This window comes from Trachypithecus francoisi, unplaced genomic scaffold (assembly GCF_009764315.1).
Source record: "Trachypithecus francoisi isolate TF-2019V2 unplaced genomic scaffold, Tfra_2.0 Lachesis_group9, whole genome shotgun sequence".
Classification (NCBI taxonomy): Eukaryota; Metazoa; Chordata; class Mammalia; order Primates; family Cercopithecidae; genus Trachypithecus; species Trachypithecus francoisi.
Genome location: NW_022681474.1, coordinates 55554085 through 55572822, shown reverse-complemented (window position 1 = coordinate 55572822; position 18738 = coordinate 55554085). Strand labels below are relative to the sequence as shown.

Sequence of the window (18738 nt, the reverse complement as noted above, 5' to 3'; positions counted from 1 at the left end):
TAGGGAGGCTGAGGCAGGAGAATCACTTGAACCCGAGAGACAGATTTTGCAGTGAGCTGAGATTGTGCCAGTGCACTCCAGCCTGGGCAACAGAGCAAGACTTCATCTCAAAAAAAAAAAAAGAAAAACAGAAAGTAAATTTCATGACAAGGATGAGGAGTTAGCTTGTCTTCAAGAAGATGAAAACTGGTACTTTGGGTAGCATTTTCTGTGGTTTAAGGATCTTAGTTGTATATGAAGGAAGAATATGATTTGCCATACTTAAGTCTCTTTTTGTCTCCCCTATCAACTAGTTGCATTGAAATTTTTTTTTTTTTTTTTTTTTTTGAGACGGTGTCTTGCTCTGTCACCCAGGCTGGCGTGCACTGATGAGATCTCGGCTCACTGCAAGCTCCGCCTCCCGGGTTCACGCCATTCTCCTGCCTCAGCCTCCTGAGTAGCTGGGACTGCAGACGCCCGGCACCACGCCCGGCTAATTTTTTGTATTTCTTTAGTAGAGATGGGGTTTTACCATGTTAGCCAAGATGGCCTCAATCTCCTGACCTCGTGATCTGCCCACCTCGGCCTCCCAAAGTGCTTGGATGACAGGCGTGAGCCACCGTGCCTGGCCTGCATTGAATTTTTATGTAGTTTTCAGTGAGTCCAGGATGTTCCACAAAAGCGTTTTCCTTTAATCACTTCACTGTTGCCTTATCTCTTCTGAAATTCTTCATGAGCTTCCAGTGTTCTTTTATGTCAAGTTCAATGGTTTTGCACTTTACTTATCTCTTCCTAACTAAAAATTCCCTTGCTCTCTTCTTTCTTCATTCATCACATTTTAAAATCATGGTTAGCAATGTCCTTCCTTAGTTTCCCAAATCTGCCTTCCTAACTTGATTTAGGCATTGCCTCAAAGCACACTTCCTTGTGTCATATGGTATGATTTGTATCTGTACTATGCTATAATAGAGCTTTAGTTTTTTCTCGAGAACTTGTTGATAAGTCACTTGCCCCAAAGATGCCATGAATTCCAGGTAAGTCACAAACCCTCAGTTTCCTAGTCCCCAAATCCCTGCCTCTCTGATAAGGAAGAGATGAGAAATGGGCTAAAGTGCTTGCAGGCTTGTATTGAACACTGAGTTGGTATAAAACGCTGGGACAGGCCATGGAATTATAGTGTATAGTCCTTTCAGATGAACGGACAAACAGATGTGTGCTAGCTGTTGTATAATCAGGAAGAAAGTCAAGGAAGAGTCACGTAGAGAGATAAATATTATGCTTATTCAACAAAGCAACTGACACTTAAGAGAACAGAGACCATGGGTGACATCTGAGTGGGGGCCTTGCTTGAAGGATGAGGAGGATTTGCTTCTACAGACATCGAGGGCAGCGTGACATGGGAGTTTGAAAGTTTGCAGTGACTTTAAGGAACAGTAAAGAATGAGGAGATGCACATGAGTAGAGGGATAGAATGGGGTGTCTGCTGAGTGTCATTTGCTTCATGCAAGGAGTGCAGGTTTGGGTTGGGAGAGGGCGTGATCCAGCAGGTAGTCTTGTTTTAGCAAGACAACTCTGGGTGATGTCTTCTAGTTGAAATATAAGAGGAGTGAGGCAGAGAGAGAGAGACTCATAATCGTCTGGTAGCAGAGGTAAGGATCTGAGTGAGGGAGGCATGGGGGTTGACAGACACAAGTAGACAGATACAGGTGATGCGATGGTGTGAAGTGCCCTATCCCCAAGTCCCAGGTGATGATGTTTGTTGCTTCTCCCTTTTGGTGCCACCTTCCCTATCCTGTCCTCTCTTCCTTCATCACATTTAGCTGAAGCCCTGAGAGGATGGTTTGGGCTTGTTCTGTATATGGCCATGCTGGTCAGACACACTTTTTTATTGTTGTGGATGTCATGTACTCTTCTTTTGGTAGAAAAAAGAGACTGTCTCTGAGGCACCACCTTTGCTGTTCAGCGACGAAGAAGAGAAGGAGGCACCACTTGGAGTAAAGTCTGTGGATAAGAAGGTTGAGAGTGCCAAGGAGTCGTCAGAATTTGGGAGAACTGATGTGGCTGAGTCAGAAAAGGTGGACTTTTTTCTCTTGTATACTTGAATGCATTTGTCTCTCATATGTTGTTTTAAACACACAAAACCCCTTAAGTTTTTTGACCACAGAAAATAAATGGCCCATTTGTAGACAGATTTGAAAACACAGACAAGCAGTCTGTCCCCACAGTGCAGGAAGTCTCTGCAGGGCCTTTCCTCCCATCCGTTCTCCAAGATACGTGTGCACTGCAGTGTGCCTGCTCATGTCTCTATGGTTACTGTCATGTCATGGCATCTTTGCTTTCTAACTTGTTCTCTTCTGTGCAGTGTTCCTGTTACCCTTGGTCCTCCTTTGGTCCCCAGCTGTATTTGAATTTAAATGTCAGTTTTAAGGAGATCTTAGTTTAGCATCCTTTTACTTTTAGATGATATTGGCAAGGAATTACAGAGTAGAGTGAAATGTCTACTCTTTCTAAAACACTAGCTTTCATGTCCTGGACTGTCTGCCGTCTCTTGCAGGAAGCCCGTGGGTAGTGCTGTTGACCACACCTGGGCATTCAGCCTTGTGGTTGCCTTCAGCCTCTATATGCCTTTTTTCTTTCTCTTAACTTTTCTTATACGCTGTGTCCAGCTGCTTCGGTCTAAAATCTCCCAGGGCCTGTGTGAAGAGCGTTGCATTTGCATTTACTGCTGAGGCTCCCTGGAGCTACAGTGATACAAGCATTTCATTTGTACCTGTATTCCTGTGTGACATTCTCTTCCCAGTGGCTGTGTGTGGACCCCTGTCCTATTCCAGTCCCAGTCCACACTTGACTCTGACTGGTTGCTATACTGCCCTCTCCCTCACTGAGTGTAGCCCCTTGCGGACTAGGCCCAGTTTGTTTTGCTCACCATTGTATCTGTAGTACTTGGCATATTACCTTGCACACAGTAGGCACTATGTTATAAATTATGTATTTATTTAAAGAAGCATTTTTTTAATAGTTTGAGTACTCTGAAATCAGGATATACCTCATAATCAATGGTATCTTACCTGAAATGTGCTACTTGTTGAATGAATAAATGCTGCATTTTAGAATTATTTGAGAGATTCTTCTTCAATTGTCTGTACAGTGTAAGCCTTCTACAATTTGAAGGTCGGATTTTCCCAGTTAGATTTCCCCTTGGGGCTTATGTATTAGTTAAATGCTGCGAATTCATGGTCCACTCCCAACGATTCGCACTTGTGTTGTCTTTGTCACTTAGAAGTTCTTCCTAGTTCATGATCAACCAGTGTGCATCAGGATCATAGCTGTCCTATCACTGGGTAGGAGAGAGGGACCCATGGTTTTAAACTGCTTGGAAAAATTATCTTTGGCTATGGATGATTGTACAAGACCGTCTCTTGGAGCAGCCAATCAAGAGTTGGGAGCAGATGTGATTCACTGTGCCCTGAGTCATACAAATGTGGCAGTTACTGAATTAATGAGGAGCTTGTCATGCTCCATGATAGGATTTATATTTCCAGGTGTTACTTATTTTTTCCCCCCTATTATTTTCCTTTTCAGGAAGGACTTTTGACTAGATCTGCTCAGGAAGTAGTCAAGCATTCTGATTTATTTTCTTCATCATCCCCATTGAACAAAGGAACCAAGGCTAGAACCAAAACTGTTCTTAGCTTGTTTGATGAGGAAGAGGATAAAATGGAAGATCAAAACACTATCCAGGCTCCACAGAAAGAAGTAGGAAAGGTAAGCAAAAGCAATAGCAGTTCAAATCTCTAGATAAGATAAAAGACTCTCATCTCATGGTTGTCGTTCTGTCATTTGAGTTTCTGAAGGAATCTTAACCTTCAGTGTAGAGTGTTAATGATTCTCTGCAGTCATTTAGATATTTGGGAATCTTAATCAGGAACTCTTACCTCAGGTAGCAGTGTTAGGATAGGGGATTAGAATTTCACCCACCTCTTCTGGGATTTACAGACCTTGTTCCTTCTAGCAAAGCTTTGCCCCTTGGCCAGTTGTGGGATGTAAGCAACAGGAAAGGGAAGTTAGGCTGGAGCTATACAGTTAAGTATTTCTAACATTCAGTTTAAGAAAAAGTGTTGTAGATGAACCTTTCATACTGATTAGGTGTCAGCAAACTTTTTCTATAAAGGGATAATGACTATTTTAGCTTTTGCAGGCTATTTAGGCTCTTTCATAACTGCCTAGCTCTGCCATTGGCAGCATGAAAACGGCCCTAGGAAGCATGAAGATGGATGGGCATGCCTGTGTTCCAGTAAGTTTTATTAATAAAAGTAGGTGATGGTCAGCCGGGCATGGTGGCTCATATCTGTAATCCCAGCACTTTAGGAGGCTGAGGCGGGCAGATGACAAGGTCAAGAGATCGAGACCATCCTGGCCAACATAATGAAACCCTGTTTCTACTAAAAACACAGAAAATAGTTTGGCATGGTGACACGTGCCTGTAATCCCAGCTACTCAGGAGGCTGAGGCAGGAGAATTGCTTGAACCAGGAAGTTGGAAGTTGTAGTGAGCCAAGATCGCACCACTGCACTCCAGCCTAGTGACATAATGAGACTCCATCTCAAAAAAAAAAAAAAAAAAAACAGGTGATGGTCATTCTGTAAGGTTAGGTATGACTGTGATATTAAACTAGACAGAGACATCACCAGAAAGCTACAGATATCCTTTATGAATGTAGAGGCCAAAATCTTCAACAAAAAATACTACTAAACCCAGTTTAGCAAAATATAAAAAGGATTGCACATTATGAGAAGTGAGATTTATTCCTGGAATGCAAGGTTGGTTGAACATCTAAAATCAATTGATATAATACACTGTATCAATAAAATACAGAATTAAAAGGCACATGGTCATCTCAACAGATGCAGAAAAGGCATTTAATAAAATCCAGACCTTTTCATGATAAAGCACTCAATTAGTTAGGCATAGGAGGAAGCTTAATGGACTTGATAAAGGACATCTACGAAATCCCACAGCTGACATCATACTTAATGGTGAAAGACTGCATGTGTTTCAACCCTAAGATCATGAACAACACAGTGATGTCCACCCTTGGTAATTCTAATCAACCTTGTACTGGGGACTCTAAGCAGGGCATGTAGGTGAGAAAATGAAATAAAAGGCATTCAGATTAGAAAGGAAAAAGTGAAGTGAAGCAAACTATTTGCAGATGGCATGATCTTTTATATAGAAAGTCTTAAGGAATCTACAAAAACATCCATTGGAAATAATTATATTCATTAAGATTGAAGGATGTAGTAAGATCAATATGTGAAAATCAGTTGTTCTGTAAACTAGTAATGAACAGTTACTAGCTTATGAAAGTTACTACTAGTGACTTTCTTTTTTTTTATGACAGAGTTTCACTCTTGTCCCCCAGGCTGGATTGCAATGGCACAATCTCGGCTCACTGCAACCTTTGCCTCCTGGGTTCAAGTGATTCTTCTGCCTCAGCCTCCCAAGTAGCTGGGGTTATAGGCACCCACCACCATGTCCAGCTAATTTTTGTATTTTTAGTAGAGATGAGGTTTCACCATGTTGGCCAGGCCGATCTCGAACTCCTGACCTCGGGTGATCCACCTGCCTCAGCCTCCCAAAGTGCTGGGATTACAGGCATGAGCCACCACACCTGGCTTACTAGTAGTAACTTTCATGAGCAATTACTAGCTTATGAATGAAATTAAGAAATCAGTTTCTTTTATAGTAATACCAAGAAGGGTAAAATACTTAGGAGTAGATTTAGCAAAAGAAGTACAAGACTTGTAAACTAAAATCTATAAAACATTGAAAGAAATTAAAAACCTAAAATAGATGGAAAGACATCTCATATTTATGGACCAGAAACCTTAATATTGGTAACGTGGCAATACTTCCTTCCCAGATTGATTTATTGTAATCTCTATCAAAATTCCAGCTTGCTTTTTGCAGAAATAGACAAGCTGATCCTAGAATTTTTACGGAAGTGTAAGAGACCAAGAATAGCCAACAGTCTTGGGAGAACAAAGTTAGAAGACTCACACTTCCTGATTTGAAAACTTACTTTAAGACAGGGTGGTATTGGCATAAGGTTAAAATGTGTAGATCCGTGAAGTAGAATTGAGAGTTTAGAAATAAACCCTCACATTTGCAGTCAGTTGCTTAAGGTGCCAAGATATTTCAGTGGGGAGAGAATAGTCTTCAGCAGATGTGCCAGGATGCTGATTATCTACATGCAAAGGAATGAAGTTGGACCCATTAATAAATAAACTCAGATCCAATGTAAGATCCAAATGTAAGAACTAAAACTGTACAACTCCGAGAATCTAGAGAGTATGTGAATAAATTATCATGACCTTGGATTAGGCAAAGCCTTCTTAGATAAGACACCAAAAGCACAAGTGACAAAAATAGCTACCTTGGACTTTATTTACATGAAAAACATTGTGCTTCAAAGGGCACCATCCGGAAAGTCAAACGACCACCCACAAAATGGGAGAAAAGATTTGCAAATCATGTATTTGATAAAGGACTTAGATCCAGAATATGTAAAAGATTTATAAGTCAATATTAAAAAGACAAATAGGCCGGGCACGGTGGCTCAAGCCTGTAATCCCAGCACTTTGGGAGGCCAAGACGGGTGGATCACGAGGTCAGGAGATCGAGACCATCCTGGCTAACATGGTGAAACCCCGTCTCTACTAAAAAATACAAAAAAAAAAAAACTAGCAGGGCGAGGTGGCGGGCGCCTATAGTCCCAGCTACACGGGAGGCTGAGGCAGGAGAATGGCGTAAACCTGGGAGGCGGGGCTTGGAGTGAGCTGAGATCCAGCCACTGCACTCCAGCCTGGGCGAAAGAGCGAGACTCCGTCTCAAAAAAAAAATAAAAATAAAAATAAAAAGACAAATAGCCCAGATGAAAGAAGGGATAGGGCAGAAGGGATAGGCCAGGCATTGTGGCTCATGTCTGTAATCCCAGCACTTTGGGAGACCAGGGCGGGAGGATGGCTTTAGGCCGGGAGTTCAAGACCAGCCTGGGCAACATAGCAGATCCTGTCTCTACAAAAAATTTTAAAAATTAGCCAGGCCTGTTTGTGTGCTCCTATAGTTCTATCTCCTTGGGAAGTTGAGGCAGAAGAGTCCTTGGAGCCCAGGAATTCAAGGCTGCAGTGGGCTATGATCACACCACTGTACTCTAGTCTGAAAAAAAATAGATAGGACAGACACCTGAATAGAGATTTTACTAAAGAAGATAGACAAATGGCCAAAAAGCATATGGAAGGATGCTCAGTGTCAGGGAAGCCAAAACCACAATGACATACCACTTCATACCCGAGAAGAGGACCGTAATAAACAAAAAAGGAAAGTAACGAGTGTTGGTAAGAATGTGGAGAAATGGAAATTCTCCTTACTGCTGCAAATGTGGAACAGTACAACCACTTTGGAAAACAGTTTGCTGTTCCTCAAATTCTTTTAACATAGAGCTACCACACAATCCAGGAATTTTATTCCTGGGTACATACCCAAGAGAAATAAAAACATATGTTCACACAAAACTTGAATGTGATTGTTCCCAGCAGTGTTATTCATAATAGCCTTAAGATGGAAACAGTGGCTAAACATAATATAGTATATCCATACAATGGAATATTATTTGGTAATAAAAAAGGCAAAGTGCTGATACATGCTGCCACATGGATGAACCTTGAAAACTTTCTAAATAAAATAAACCAGTCATGAAGGACCACATATTATGTGATTCCATTTATATGAAATGTCCAGAATAGGCATATTGATGGAGCCAAAGTAGATTAGTAGGTGCTGGGGGCTGGGAGTGGCAGTGAGCAGGAATGGATAATTACTGCTAATGGTTTGGGGTTTCTTTTGGAGGTGATGAGAATGTTCTAAACTTGGATTGTGGTAGTGGTTACACAAATCTGAATATACCAAAAAATCATTACATTGTATACTGTAAATGGGTAAATTTTATGTTAGATGAATTTAATCTCATTGGTGATGTTATGCAAACGAGGTTGGCAGGTCATAGATTGCCAATTCTTTTTATAGATCTAACCGAAGAAATAGTCTATGTTTATTTCTACAAAAAATGTTTTGTGAATTTTTTTGTTATTCCAATACTATAAGCCTATTTATAAATGAGAGCTGCACACAGTGAATATGATTAATTCGATATATATTCTCCCAGTCTCTTGCTGTGTATGGTTTTGTAATGTTTGTCCATGGTTGTGAAACGTTTAACCTTACTTGCTGTGTTAAACTCATTTTTATATATGACAATAATAATTATTGCTAATGTGATTTATTTTGTTAGAAGTAAGTTTTTGGTTAGTTGGGTTTTTTTTGGTTTGTTTTTTTGAGATGGAGTCCTACTGTGTTGCCCAGGCTGTAGTGCAATGGCGTGATCTTGGCTCACTGCAGCCTCCGCCTCCCAGGTTCAAGGATTCTCCTGTCTCAGCCTCCCGAGTAGCTGGGACTACAGGCACGCGCCACCATGCCTGGCTAATCTTTGTATTTTTAGTAGAGGTGGGGTTTCACCACACTGGCCAGGCTGGTCTCGAACTCCTGGCCTCTGGTAATCCGCCCACCTCGGCCTCCCAAAGTACTGGGATTACAGGCATGAGCTACCACACCTGGCCTTTTTGTTAAGTTTTAATCTGTGGCTGTGATACTAAAGAAATAGGGATAAAGAATGTCAGGTCTAGAGCATTAAATTATCAAACTAATAATGTTGATGGTAACTTTTAAATGTTAGATATGTAGTAAACAAAAAGGGACTCGGAGTCTGAAAGTAGGGCAGAAGAGATGGATGGGCATGGGAAGGCTTGCGGTTGCACCTGTACCAGGTCTTTGGCCTGCAGTGCTTACAGATGAGGGATACATACTTGACCACTCTGTGTAGTTTGTGCGTGAGTCAGCTGCTGTCTCTTCTTCCCTTTGGGAATGAGATGGAGAGAATTCATTCAGTTGTGTTTCTTATCGTCAAAATGTTTTTCATTATGGAACTAACGGATTGCTTTGTGTATATATATATAATTTTGTATTTATAAATATATTTTCTGCTATTTTTGGAAGCGCCATAGTATTCCATTTTGTTAATGTTTCATGCCCCTACTGAGTGGCTTTTAGGCTGTGGCCAGCCTTTTGCTAATATAATACAGCTGCAGAGGACATCTTTGCATCTTGTGTCCATCTTTACATGTGTAACTTCCTTGAGATAAGTTCTTACAGCTCTAATCACACGTGACCTTCCTTCCTATTCCCAGGGCCGCGATCCTGATACTCGCCCCAAGAGCACAGGTGTCTTCCAGGATGAAGAACTCCTTTTCAGCCACAAGCTCCAAAAGGACAATGACCCAGATGTTGACCTTTTCGCTGGCACCAAAAAACCCAAGGTCAGTTCCAAATGGTTCCCCATATTATGGCTTTGTTATTGTATTGGGTACCGTCTCAGCAGCTCACCTAGTTCTCTTTGTAAATTGTTTTGCTTTTGGATATTGAACTTGAGTCTTGTTTATTCTAGCTGTTAGAGCCAAGTGTTGGGAGCCTGTTCGGGGATGATGAAGATGATGATCTTTTCAGCTCTGCCAAGTCCCAGCCTTTGGTACCAGCCTTTTGTTCTCAATACCAGGTTGTATGGGAAAGATTCCAGGAAAGGAAACTAACGTCCAGTTAGGTGATTAAGGAAAATCCTAGGATAGTCGTGGTGCTTCCTACTAAATGAATGGCAAATAACATGTGGAGGGGGACGTGTGTGGAGGATGCAATGCTCAGTTTCTGTTGTTCCCCATCTTAGGTTCCCTATACTAACATTAAAACATTAACAATCCAGGCTCTCTGACTGTACTATACATCTGTGTGATGTTTAAATGGTTGATTGAAAGACCATTGCATACACTGGGGTGACTAAATATTCATGCCTTTCAGGTGCAGAGCTTTCAGTCTGAGTTTTAGCCTTCCTATGTAATTTTCTCCCCCAGCCCCAATAGGTTTTTGTAAGTACTCTGTTTTCTTTTTATCATAGAGAGAACTCCTGTGACAGCCACAGTCTTCAGAATGCTATTTCTGAAATGCTACGTTTGAGTTGGTTCAGCCCTCATTTGAGAAAGTATTTTTAAGACTCAGAAGCCAGGATTGTTTTTTGCATTATGATTTTTCCTTACATTTTCTAAGATATTTTATGGATTTTGGTATTTTCTTTCTTTTGAAGGTACAAGAGAAAAAGAGAGTAGTGAAAAAAGACCACTCTGTTGACTCTTTCAAAAACCAGAAACATCCTGAATCCATTCAAGGTAGTAAAGAAAAAGGCCTATGGAAGCCGGAAACACCTCAGGTTAGAAATGCTCTTTAAGGATTTTCAACTCTTGTTTGCATCGCAGTACAGAGAAATTCCATCATGCAGACCCACAGTTATTCAGACTTGTCTGCATTAAGGAGGAAATAGCAACTAGGGTTACCGCTTTGTCTTCACTACACTCCCCACGAGTCATCTCCCCTCTCCTCGCTCCACACTTCAGAGTGTCACGAATCTATATTTTAATAGTTAGTGTTTTTTGATGCCATGCCAGATTTGACTCTAAAGTAGAGTTCAGGTAGGATGAAGAATCTTCTTCCCACTAAAGCATTTATTTCCCCCTCTTGATTTCCTTGGAATGGAATTAAAATATAAATAAATATAAATTACATCTGATTTCTTGGCTGCTGTCAGTGTTGCCTCTTCCAAGGTCATTGCTGTTGGGCCCTACTCTGCAGCAGTCTTCTCAGAACGCTGTGGAGCTCCTCCTGGGAACAGACCAGGACTGGAGAGCAAGTGTCAGTTCCATGTGCAGGTGTCCCAGGGTGTCTCAGTGAAGCCTTAGTGTCCTGAGCTGTAAACCTGAGGCTCTTGGACCAGCACATCACCATTGACCCTTCCTGGGGCTCAGCTCTTTTGCTTTTAGAACCAGTGCATTAGGCTATGGGTGAATTTCTGTGTGCTCCTTGAAATTTCTGTTTGATAACCAACATGGTAATTTTGCCTGCTGGTCAGTTTTAGGTGCCCTGATAAGCTGTGATTCTTGGGAATCTTACTCATCTTGTGTTCCTTGACTCCATATCTGATCTGAAAGTTTTCCACTTATGTGACAGAGGAGGAGGCATACATGAAGTAGTACTAGCGAAACGACAGACCCCAGGAGAGATTTGAATGCCTTTCCCATTAAAGAGCTACAGAAAGTGACAGTTCTGCTCCATCACGGATTTATTTACAGGCATAAGAAACACTTGTCTTTCTGTTTCCCCAGTGGATTTTTAACTGGATGTAATTTCACACAGGAATCATCAGGTCTCGCTCCATTTAAAACCAAAGAACCATCCACTCGGATCGGGAAAATACAAGTAATTAAAACGCTGGAATCTTCATTGCCTGCCCTGTGGCATCTATAAACTTTTTTGGGTTTCCTACTTTTGTCAGCTGCTGCCAAGCATCTTCTCATCTCTTCCCCCGCCTCCCGTCCCCCGCACCTAGTTGTCTCTTGTGTGCTGCGTCTTTAACATCTATTCTTTGAGCCCAGTGGTGGGCATAGGTGTAAGACCCTCTGTTTTAATTCTGAGACTAGATGAGGCGATTTTCCTACATTTCTCTTCTCCTCTCGTATTATACATTATGTGCACGGAGTCTCGTCATGTGTCAGAGTAAAGATAATAGACTGCTGTGTTGAAGAACAAATACAGAGTTTCATTTTTCTTCTTTAGGCAAATTTAGCGATCAACCCAGCGGCCTTGCTGCCCGCAGCGGCTCCCCAGATCTCTGAAGTAAAGCCTGTTTTGCCAGAATTGGCTTTTCCTTCATCTGAACACAGAAGGAGCCACGGTCTGGAAAGTGTGCCTGTTCTTCCCAGGAGTGGGGAGGCCGGTGTGAGTTTTGATCTTCCAGCTCAGGCAGACACCTTACACAGTGCAAACAAGGTGATGAAACCATCTTTGCTTCCTTGCTCTCTTCTTTTAACCGGAATTTGCGTCTACTTCTTTCTAGTTTATCAATTGCATACACAGCAGTCTTTGACTCTCCTTTTGAATGGGGTGCCTCATCCTTCCTTCAGCTGCTCCCTCCATTCTCCCCTCCCCCTCTCATCCTACACCTGCTTTTCCATGGCCTGTATTTGATACATTTGCTTTCTGCTCAGTAGCCACAGTAGTGTCTCACCACTTTGGCTGGTGTCTGACACCTGCAGGTTTCCAGCACTGCCACCTGGGAGTCTTCTAACCACAGAGCAGATCATGCCCTTCCTGCTGGCGCTTCCTCACTGCTCCGAGGAGAGCATTTGGGCTCCTAGGTTTGGTATGAAACCCCTTCACAATCGGTGCCAGTCCATGTGTGCAGCTTCCTCACCAGTCACTGCACACTTTCCAGCTTGACTCCAGGCATACCAGCTGCCACTCCCTGAACACACATGGTCTGTTCTGCTGCTTCCCAAGGCTTCTGCTGCCTCCTCACCAGGAATGCTCCTCTCCATCCACAGCTGTGCTTCCACATCCCCACTTCTGTCACTGTGCCCTGCACTCCCCGCACAAGTTCCCACAGCAGCGACACTGTTTCATGGGATCGCCTCAATGAACTGTGAACCCTTTGAAGTTTTCCTTTCATTTTAGTTGGGTTTCTTGTTTCTCTCCAGTCTCCCTTCTCTGGAAAGCCTGAATTGATCTCCAAGTAAGCGACAGGACACAGAATGACCTCACCCTGGCAGATAGATTTATTTCAAATGGTTCGAAACCTGTTTCATTGTGCAAAACAAAGCAGCTTCCTTTTATGACAGTTTTCATTGGCTTTTTTTTTTATTAGGTTTAAATTGGCAACTAAAATTGTGACATTCCCCTGAAGTTGGCAACACAATCATACTTTGCCCAAAGTAGATGGTAGCTTCTCAGAATTCTACTTGATTGCATATTTTTAAAATATCATAAACACTGCATCATTACTACTAAGTGATTTGTGTTTTGAGATTATATTAAAAGTTCTGATTTCTAAACTGTATTTCTTATGTGGAATACTTAACATTTGAATTTAATGTTTATTGACTTGAAGAAAACAGCACCTTAGCTTACCTGTCTTTATTGTCTTGTATTTCTCCCTGCTCCTGGAGCCAGAATTTAGACTAGCCCCCTAACAAAGGTTAGTACCAGAATTCCCCGATTCTTTCTTATTTTGAAAGATACCCACGTTTCTATTGAAGGCAGAGTAGGGGCCAAGGGAGGGGTTGTGAGACACAGAGAGCCAACATGCCTACTTTCCAGGTTTCCAGCAATAGATGAAGCTTTTTGTATGAAACCTAACTGAAACTGCCCTGAAAATATTAAAAAATGGAGAACTCTAAAGGATTAAGAATGACTTAGTCTTGGAGTACTAGGAGCTATTAAACACCTTCCTTGGAAATCATTAAGAAATAACCTCTTCTGTGTTCTTCGATAATATCTTCATTGAAGTAAACCACATAACCTTACAGTATTTTGAGTCACTGATTCTTTGCCATGGTAGCTTTGAACACTTTATTTTATCATTAGATCAATGTGTGTTTTTTTGCCATTGCAGAGCCGTGTCAAGATGAGAGGGAAGCGTAGACCACAGACCCGTGCAGCTAGGCGGCTGGCTGCCCAGGAGTCCAGCGAGGCTGAGGACATGAGTGTCCCCAGAGGACCCATTGCACAGTGGGCTGATGGTGCCATTTCCGCAAATGGCCATCGGCCACAGCTCAGAGCAGCCAGTGGAGAAAACAGCACTGAGGAGACCCTGGCAGCTGCCGCTGCACCTTGGGAAGGTGTTCCTGTGCCTGGAGTGGACAGAAGCCCCTTTGCAAAGTCTCTGGGTCATTCCAGAGGGGAGACTGACCTTTTTGATTCTGGGGACATCTTTTCCACGGGCACTGGATCTCAGTCTATGGAGAGAACAAAACCCAAGGCAAAGATAGCTGAGAATTCTGCCAACCTGCCAGTGGGTAGTAAAGCAAAAAGCCCCATGTTTCCTGCTCTAGGCGAGGCCAGCAGTGATGATGATCTCTTTCAGTCTGCGAAACCAAAACCAGCAAAGAAAACAAATCCCTTTCCTCTCCTGGAAGATGAGGATGACCTCTTTACAGATCAGAAAGTCAAGAAAAATGAGACAAAATCCAGTAGTCAGCAGGATATCATATCAACAACACAAGATATTTTTGAGGTAATAGGACTTAAAATGTTTTTGTGTCTAAGTTAAGGAGGGCATCTGATTGGCTTATCTGAGCCATAGATTATGTTTAGCTTGTTGCATGCATACCCCATAGCCATCTGCTTAGTAATTATAATTAAGCTCTTTTATTAATAAGTCTAACATTGTTTCAGAAGTGGTTTTTTGTTTTGTTTCATGTAGAATGTATTTCTTGGCTGGCCACAATCGTTGATGCAGGTCTTGGTTTCTCTAGTTTTTACAGTTTTTTAATTTTTATAGAATATTATAATCAGCTTCCTGGGCATGCCACTTGGTGACATGCATATAGCTCCACCGGTCCAGCTTGAGAGTTTAACCTGTGGTTCTGGGGACATTGGCCCTGGCTGGAGCTGACAGTTTAGTGCAGGCAATAAGACTTTCAGTGGCATTTGCTCAGCAGATGTTTATTGAGCACCTGGGGCCTGCAGGTATGAGGTGAACTCAGAGAAGTGCTAGGCTCCTCAGAGCTCTCTGGGAAGATAATCAAATACAAACAGGGCAATGGAAAATTAAGATGTTTTCAAATAGTACTAAGTGTCATGAAGAAAATAACCTGGGGCAGAGTGGTTGGTAGGGGTAGGAGGTGCTCCTTTAGGCAGGACTGGTAGAGAAGGTGTCACTGCAATGCCGGCGTTTGAGCCGGGGTGAGATGGGTGGGCCAAGCTGTGCAGAGATCTGGGTTAGTGCATCCCAGGCAGAGGGGGCAGTCTCAAGGCTGTTCCACAACACCCTGGCCATTTGCATTTCCATAGCTTGTTGACATGTTTGAGTTTAAAAAGAAAAATTGATTTAACATTGTATGTATTTTTGGCTTAACAAGGATGATATATTTGCTACGGAAGCAATTAAACCCTCTCAGAAAACCAGAGAGAAGGAGAAAACATTGGAATCCAATTTATTTGATGATAACATTGATATCTTTGCTGACTTAACTGTAAAACCAAAAGAAAAGTCCAAAAAGAAAGTGGAAACCAAGTCTATATTTGATGATGATATGGGTAAGTTTAGTTTTCTATGTCTGACCTAGAGAATCCTTAACTTTCCATCACTTGGTATTTTTCCTGCCACCTTTTCTTGGCCCTTTTCTGGAAAATGCACCCCACCAGGTTCACTTCAGTGTAATCCTGAGTTAGGCTGAAGATAGGTAAGAGATGGACTAATTATTTTAGTGAAGTAACTCTTTCCTATGTTAGTCATCAAAGAATTTGAAGGCACCCAGAGTTTGACGTTTAAGTATAATTTTAACTTTGATCTCAGTGCACCTCACCAATCGTCTGTGGCACACCCTGATGTTATGAAAGGAGGTTTGATCAGAAATGACCTCACGTGCTAAAGTAGGCTGAGGGGACTGCCTTGGGTGTGATGTGGTTGGTTGAGGCAGAGCTCCAGATGGAGAGGGAGTTTCCATGGTTCTGTGCGAGAAGAGAGCAAGACTAGACCTAGGGGTAGGCTCTACCTCAGGCGTTGCATCTCACTGAGGTCTTTGGTGTTTGGGAACAAGATCGTCTTCTTTATGTGCCACAACTTCTGCTTTGTTGGTAGACAAGGCAAATGTGCGAGAACCCTAAATATTGGACTTCTGATCAATCCTGTGTTGGTAGAGAGCATGTGGGCTGAGGCCACATACACATTTCCTACACCCCCAATCAATCTAGACCTTGAGGCTAACTGGGAGACAGCTGGTGCTGGAGCGTCACACTGGCTCTGTGCCTCGAGCAAGCACATGGAGGGCAGAAGATAACTCATTCATTATTTTAAATACAGAAAAGTCATACATGCTTATTGTAATAGATTCATGCAATTCAGAAAAGGTACGAAGTGAATAACCCCTGGAGGTAATAGTAACAGTTTGGTGTGTATCCGTTCAGACACAGTGATATTAATATATGTTTGTGTACACATCAATATATAACCCCCTTTTAAAAAAGAATGTATTTATAAATATATATAAGAATATATTTTTAGGCCGGGCACGGTGGCTCACGCCTGTAATCCCAGCACTTTGGGAGGCCGAGACGGGCGGATCACAAGGTCAGGAGATCGAGACCATGGTGAAACCCCGTCTCTACTAAAAATACAAAAAATTAGCCGGGCGCGGTGGCGGGCACCTGTAGTCCCAGCTACTCGGGAGGCTGAGGCAGGAGAATGGCGTGAACCCGGGAGGCGGAGCTTGCAGTGAGCCGAGATTGTGCCACTGCACTCCAGCCTGGGCGACAGAGCGAGACTCCGTCTCAAAAAAAAAAAAAAAAAAAAAATATATTTTTAAAAGTAAGAATATATTTCTGAAAAGTAAGAATGTGTTTCTGCTCTTTTAGCCACTTAATGTCTTTTCATGTCAGTACATAGAGATCTCCTTCCTTGTTTTCAGTGGTGTGCACGATTTCTTTGTATTTAGCCATTAGCCTGTTGACTGAGATCCTGATTGTTTCTGTTTTCTTTATTACAAATAATGCTGTGGTCTTTACCATTTATGTACACCTAACTTTATGTATACATGCTAAAATCATGGTTGGATAAAACCCTAGCAGTAACATTACTGGGTATGTACCATAATTAGGTAAGACAAGCTTTTGAGTCAGTGAAACATTAAACAAATGCAGTGACAGAGGCTTACGGTCTTACATCGAGATGCCTCAAATCAGTGCATTTATTCTGAAATAAAACAGGTGGGTCCTATGTTGGATTTCCCTTTGCATATTTTTATTGCTCTTTTAAAACCCGGTGTGAAAAGAATGTCTAAATAAGTCCATTGTCCCCAATGGTAGGGGCGTGGTCTGGTTTGGAGATCAAGTTACCCTTCCCTTTTGTCTGTCCTGCACATGCACATACAGACACTTTTGTTGCTGAAGAAATTGTGCTCCAAGAGAAACCTGTGTGTGATCATAAAACTTAATGAGTAACAAACACAGGACCAGAATCTAAGAGGCTTGAGTTCTAGATTAGTGTTTTGGGGTACTCCATACTGTTACCACAGCTGGGTCTTTGGTGGTTTGCTTGCATGTGTTTTAAAAGTACCTTTCCCCACCCCTCTTCAGCAACTGTTTTTGTTTTTTCTTTCTAAAGATGACATCTTCTCCTCTGGTATCCAGGCTAAGACAACCAAACCAAAAAGTCGATCTGCACAGGCCACACCTGAACCAAGATCGGAACACGAGGTGTCCAACATCTTTGATGATCCCCTGAATGCCTTTGGAGGCCAGTAGAGCATACAGGGTATCCACATGTTACCCTGCAGCTACATTGTTGAGTTAGTGTTGATGATGTATATGCTTATGGTCTTAACTGGGTTACAAAAAGCAGATACTAGAACAGCTAGCTCATCTTTTACCCAATGTACTTAGTATTTTTCTGCACTGGTTTAATCATGCTTAATACTACAAAACAAAAACAAGTATTTCACAGTGGTTGATTTTGTTTTTAAAGCATAGTTTGATTTAGTTAGCCTTGCTGGGGCCATAATATGCTTCAGAAGGATGTGTAAAAGAAGCAATCTCCTTGTGGCTTTCATGGGTAGTCAGGGAATCTCAGAGATAGCAAATGCCACATGACCAGGAGTCTTTGTTTTGTGGATGGGAACCCTAACTTAGGGCCTGGGCAGATGAAAGAGAAAGAAAGTGAGAGATTATACTTCATGAGTCTTAGCAATATGGGAGCGGGTTTTCACTGAATTCTGAAGGTGCCTCTGTATGTCCTCCAAGGCAGGGTTTGGCAAACTGTGGCCCCCCACTGTCATATTTTGTTAATAAAATTTTATTGGAACACAACCACATTCATTTATTTACTTACTGTCTATTGCTGCTCTCACCCCACCTCCAGTGTAAGAGTTGAGTAATTGTAACAGACTGGATGGCTCACAGAGCCTCAGATGTTTTCTGTCTGTCCCTTTATGTAAACAGTTTGCTGACCCCTGCTCTAAGGCATCCTTTTCCATCCTTGTCTTGTGGAAGCAGCAGAATGAACCTAGGTAATAGCAGGGGGAAGTGCTGAGGATGGAAATGTCAGCCTCTAGAGCAGCACTGCCCCATAGAACTCTGCAGGAATGAAAATGTTCTTTATCTGCATCAACAAAGGCAGTAGCCACCAGCCACCTGGATGGTTGACCCCATTCTAGTCTGTGTTTTTTGGTGCTCTGTCTTCTTGCTGCTGAGTATGCAGCCTGTCGCCACAGCACAATCTTGTAGGCCACTCAGGTTGGTCTCAGTGATCCTGGAGCTACTAACTTCTTCCTTGGACACTATAAGATCGGAAGGGGAATTACTCATACCCAGAGTCAAAGATTTTCTACAGCTCCCACAGGTCAACCATTTGACCAAGTCTGCTGTGAGTGACTTGATGACAGATGAGGGCACTTGCTAATTACCTACTCCTTTCCCCTATTCATTTTATGAATCTTGCTTCTGTCCTTAGGTTGAGATCTCCAAGTCACTGTTGTCAGGCAGACTGCTGTCCTCCAGATTCAGGCCTGTGGGTGTGGGGAGCCTTGGTTGGCCTTGGAGGAGCAAGGGCTG

The 18738-nt window shown here is 42.3% G+C and overlaps 1 protein-coding gene across 1 annotated transcript in view; it reads left to right on the top strand.

Annotated features, from left to right (window-relative positions):
* Nucleotides 1-17999, top strand: part of LOC117082259 (WASH complex subunit 2A) — a 63532-nt gene extending 45533 nt beyond the window's left edge. The window contains exons 22-31 of the mRNA XM_033208886.1: nucleotides 1902-2054; nucleotides 3562-3744; nucleotides 9282-9410; nucleotides 9539-9619; nucleotides 10226-10348; nucleotides 11329-11391; nucleotides 11749-11961; nucleotides 13583-14203; nucleotides 15051-15228; nucleotides 17294-17999. Of these exons, the coding sequence (XP_033064777.1) occupies nucleotides 1902-2054; nucleotides 3562-3744; nucleotides 9282-9410; nucleotides 9539-9619; nucleotides 10226-10348; nucleotides 11329-11391; nucleotides 11749-11961; nucleotides 13583-14203; nucleotides 15051-15228; nucleotides 17294-17433 (1884 nt within the window). The 3' untranslated portion in view covers nucleotides 17434-17999. The remainder of the gene's footprint in view (nucleotides 1-1901; nucleotides 2055-3561; nucleotides 3745-9281; nucleotides 9411-9538; nucleotides 9620-10225; nucleotides 10349-11328; nucleotides 11392-11748; nucleotides 11962-13582; nucleotides 14204-15050; nucleotides 15229-17293) is intronic.
* Nucleotides 18000-18738: the final 739 nt, after the last annotated feature.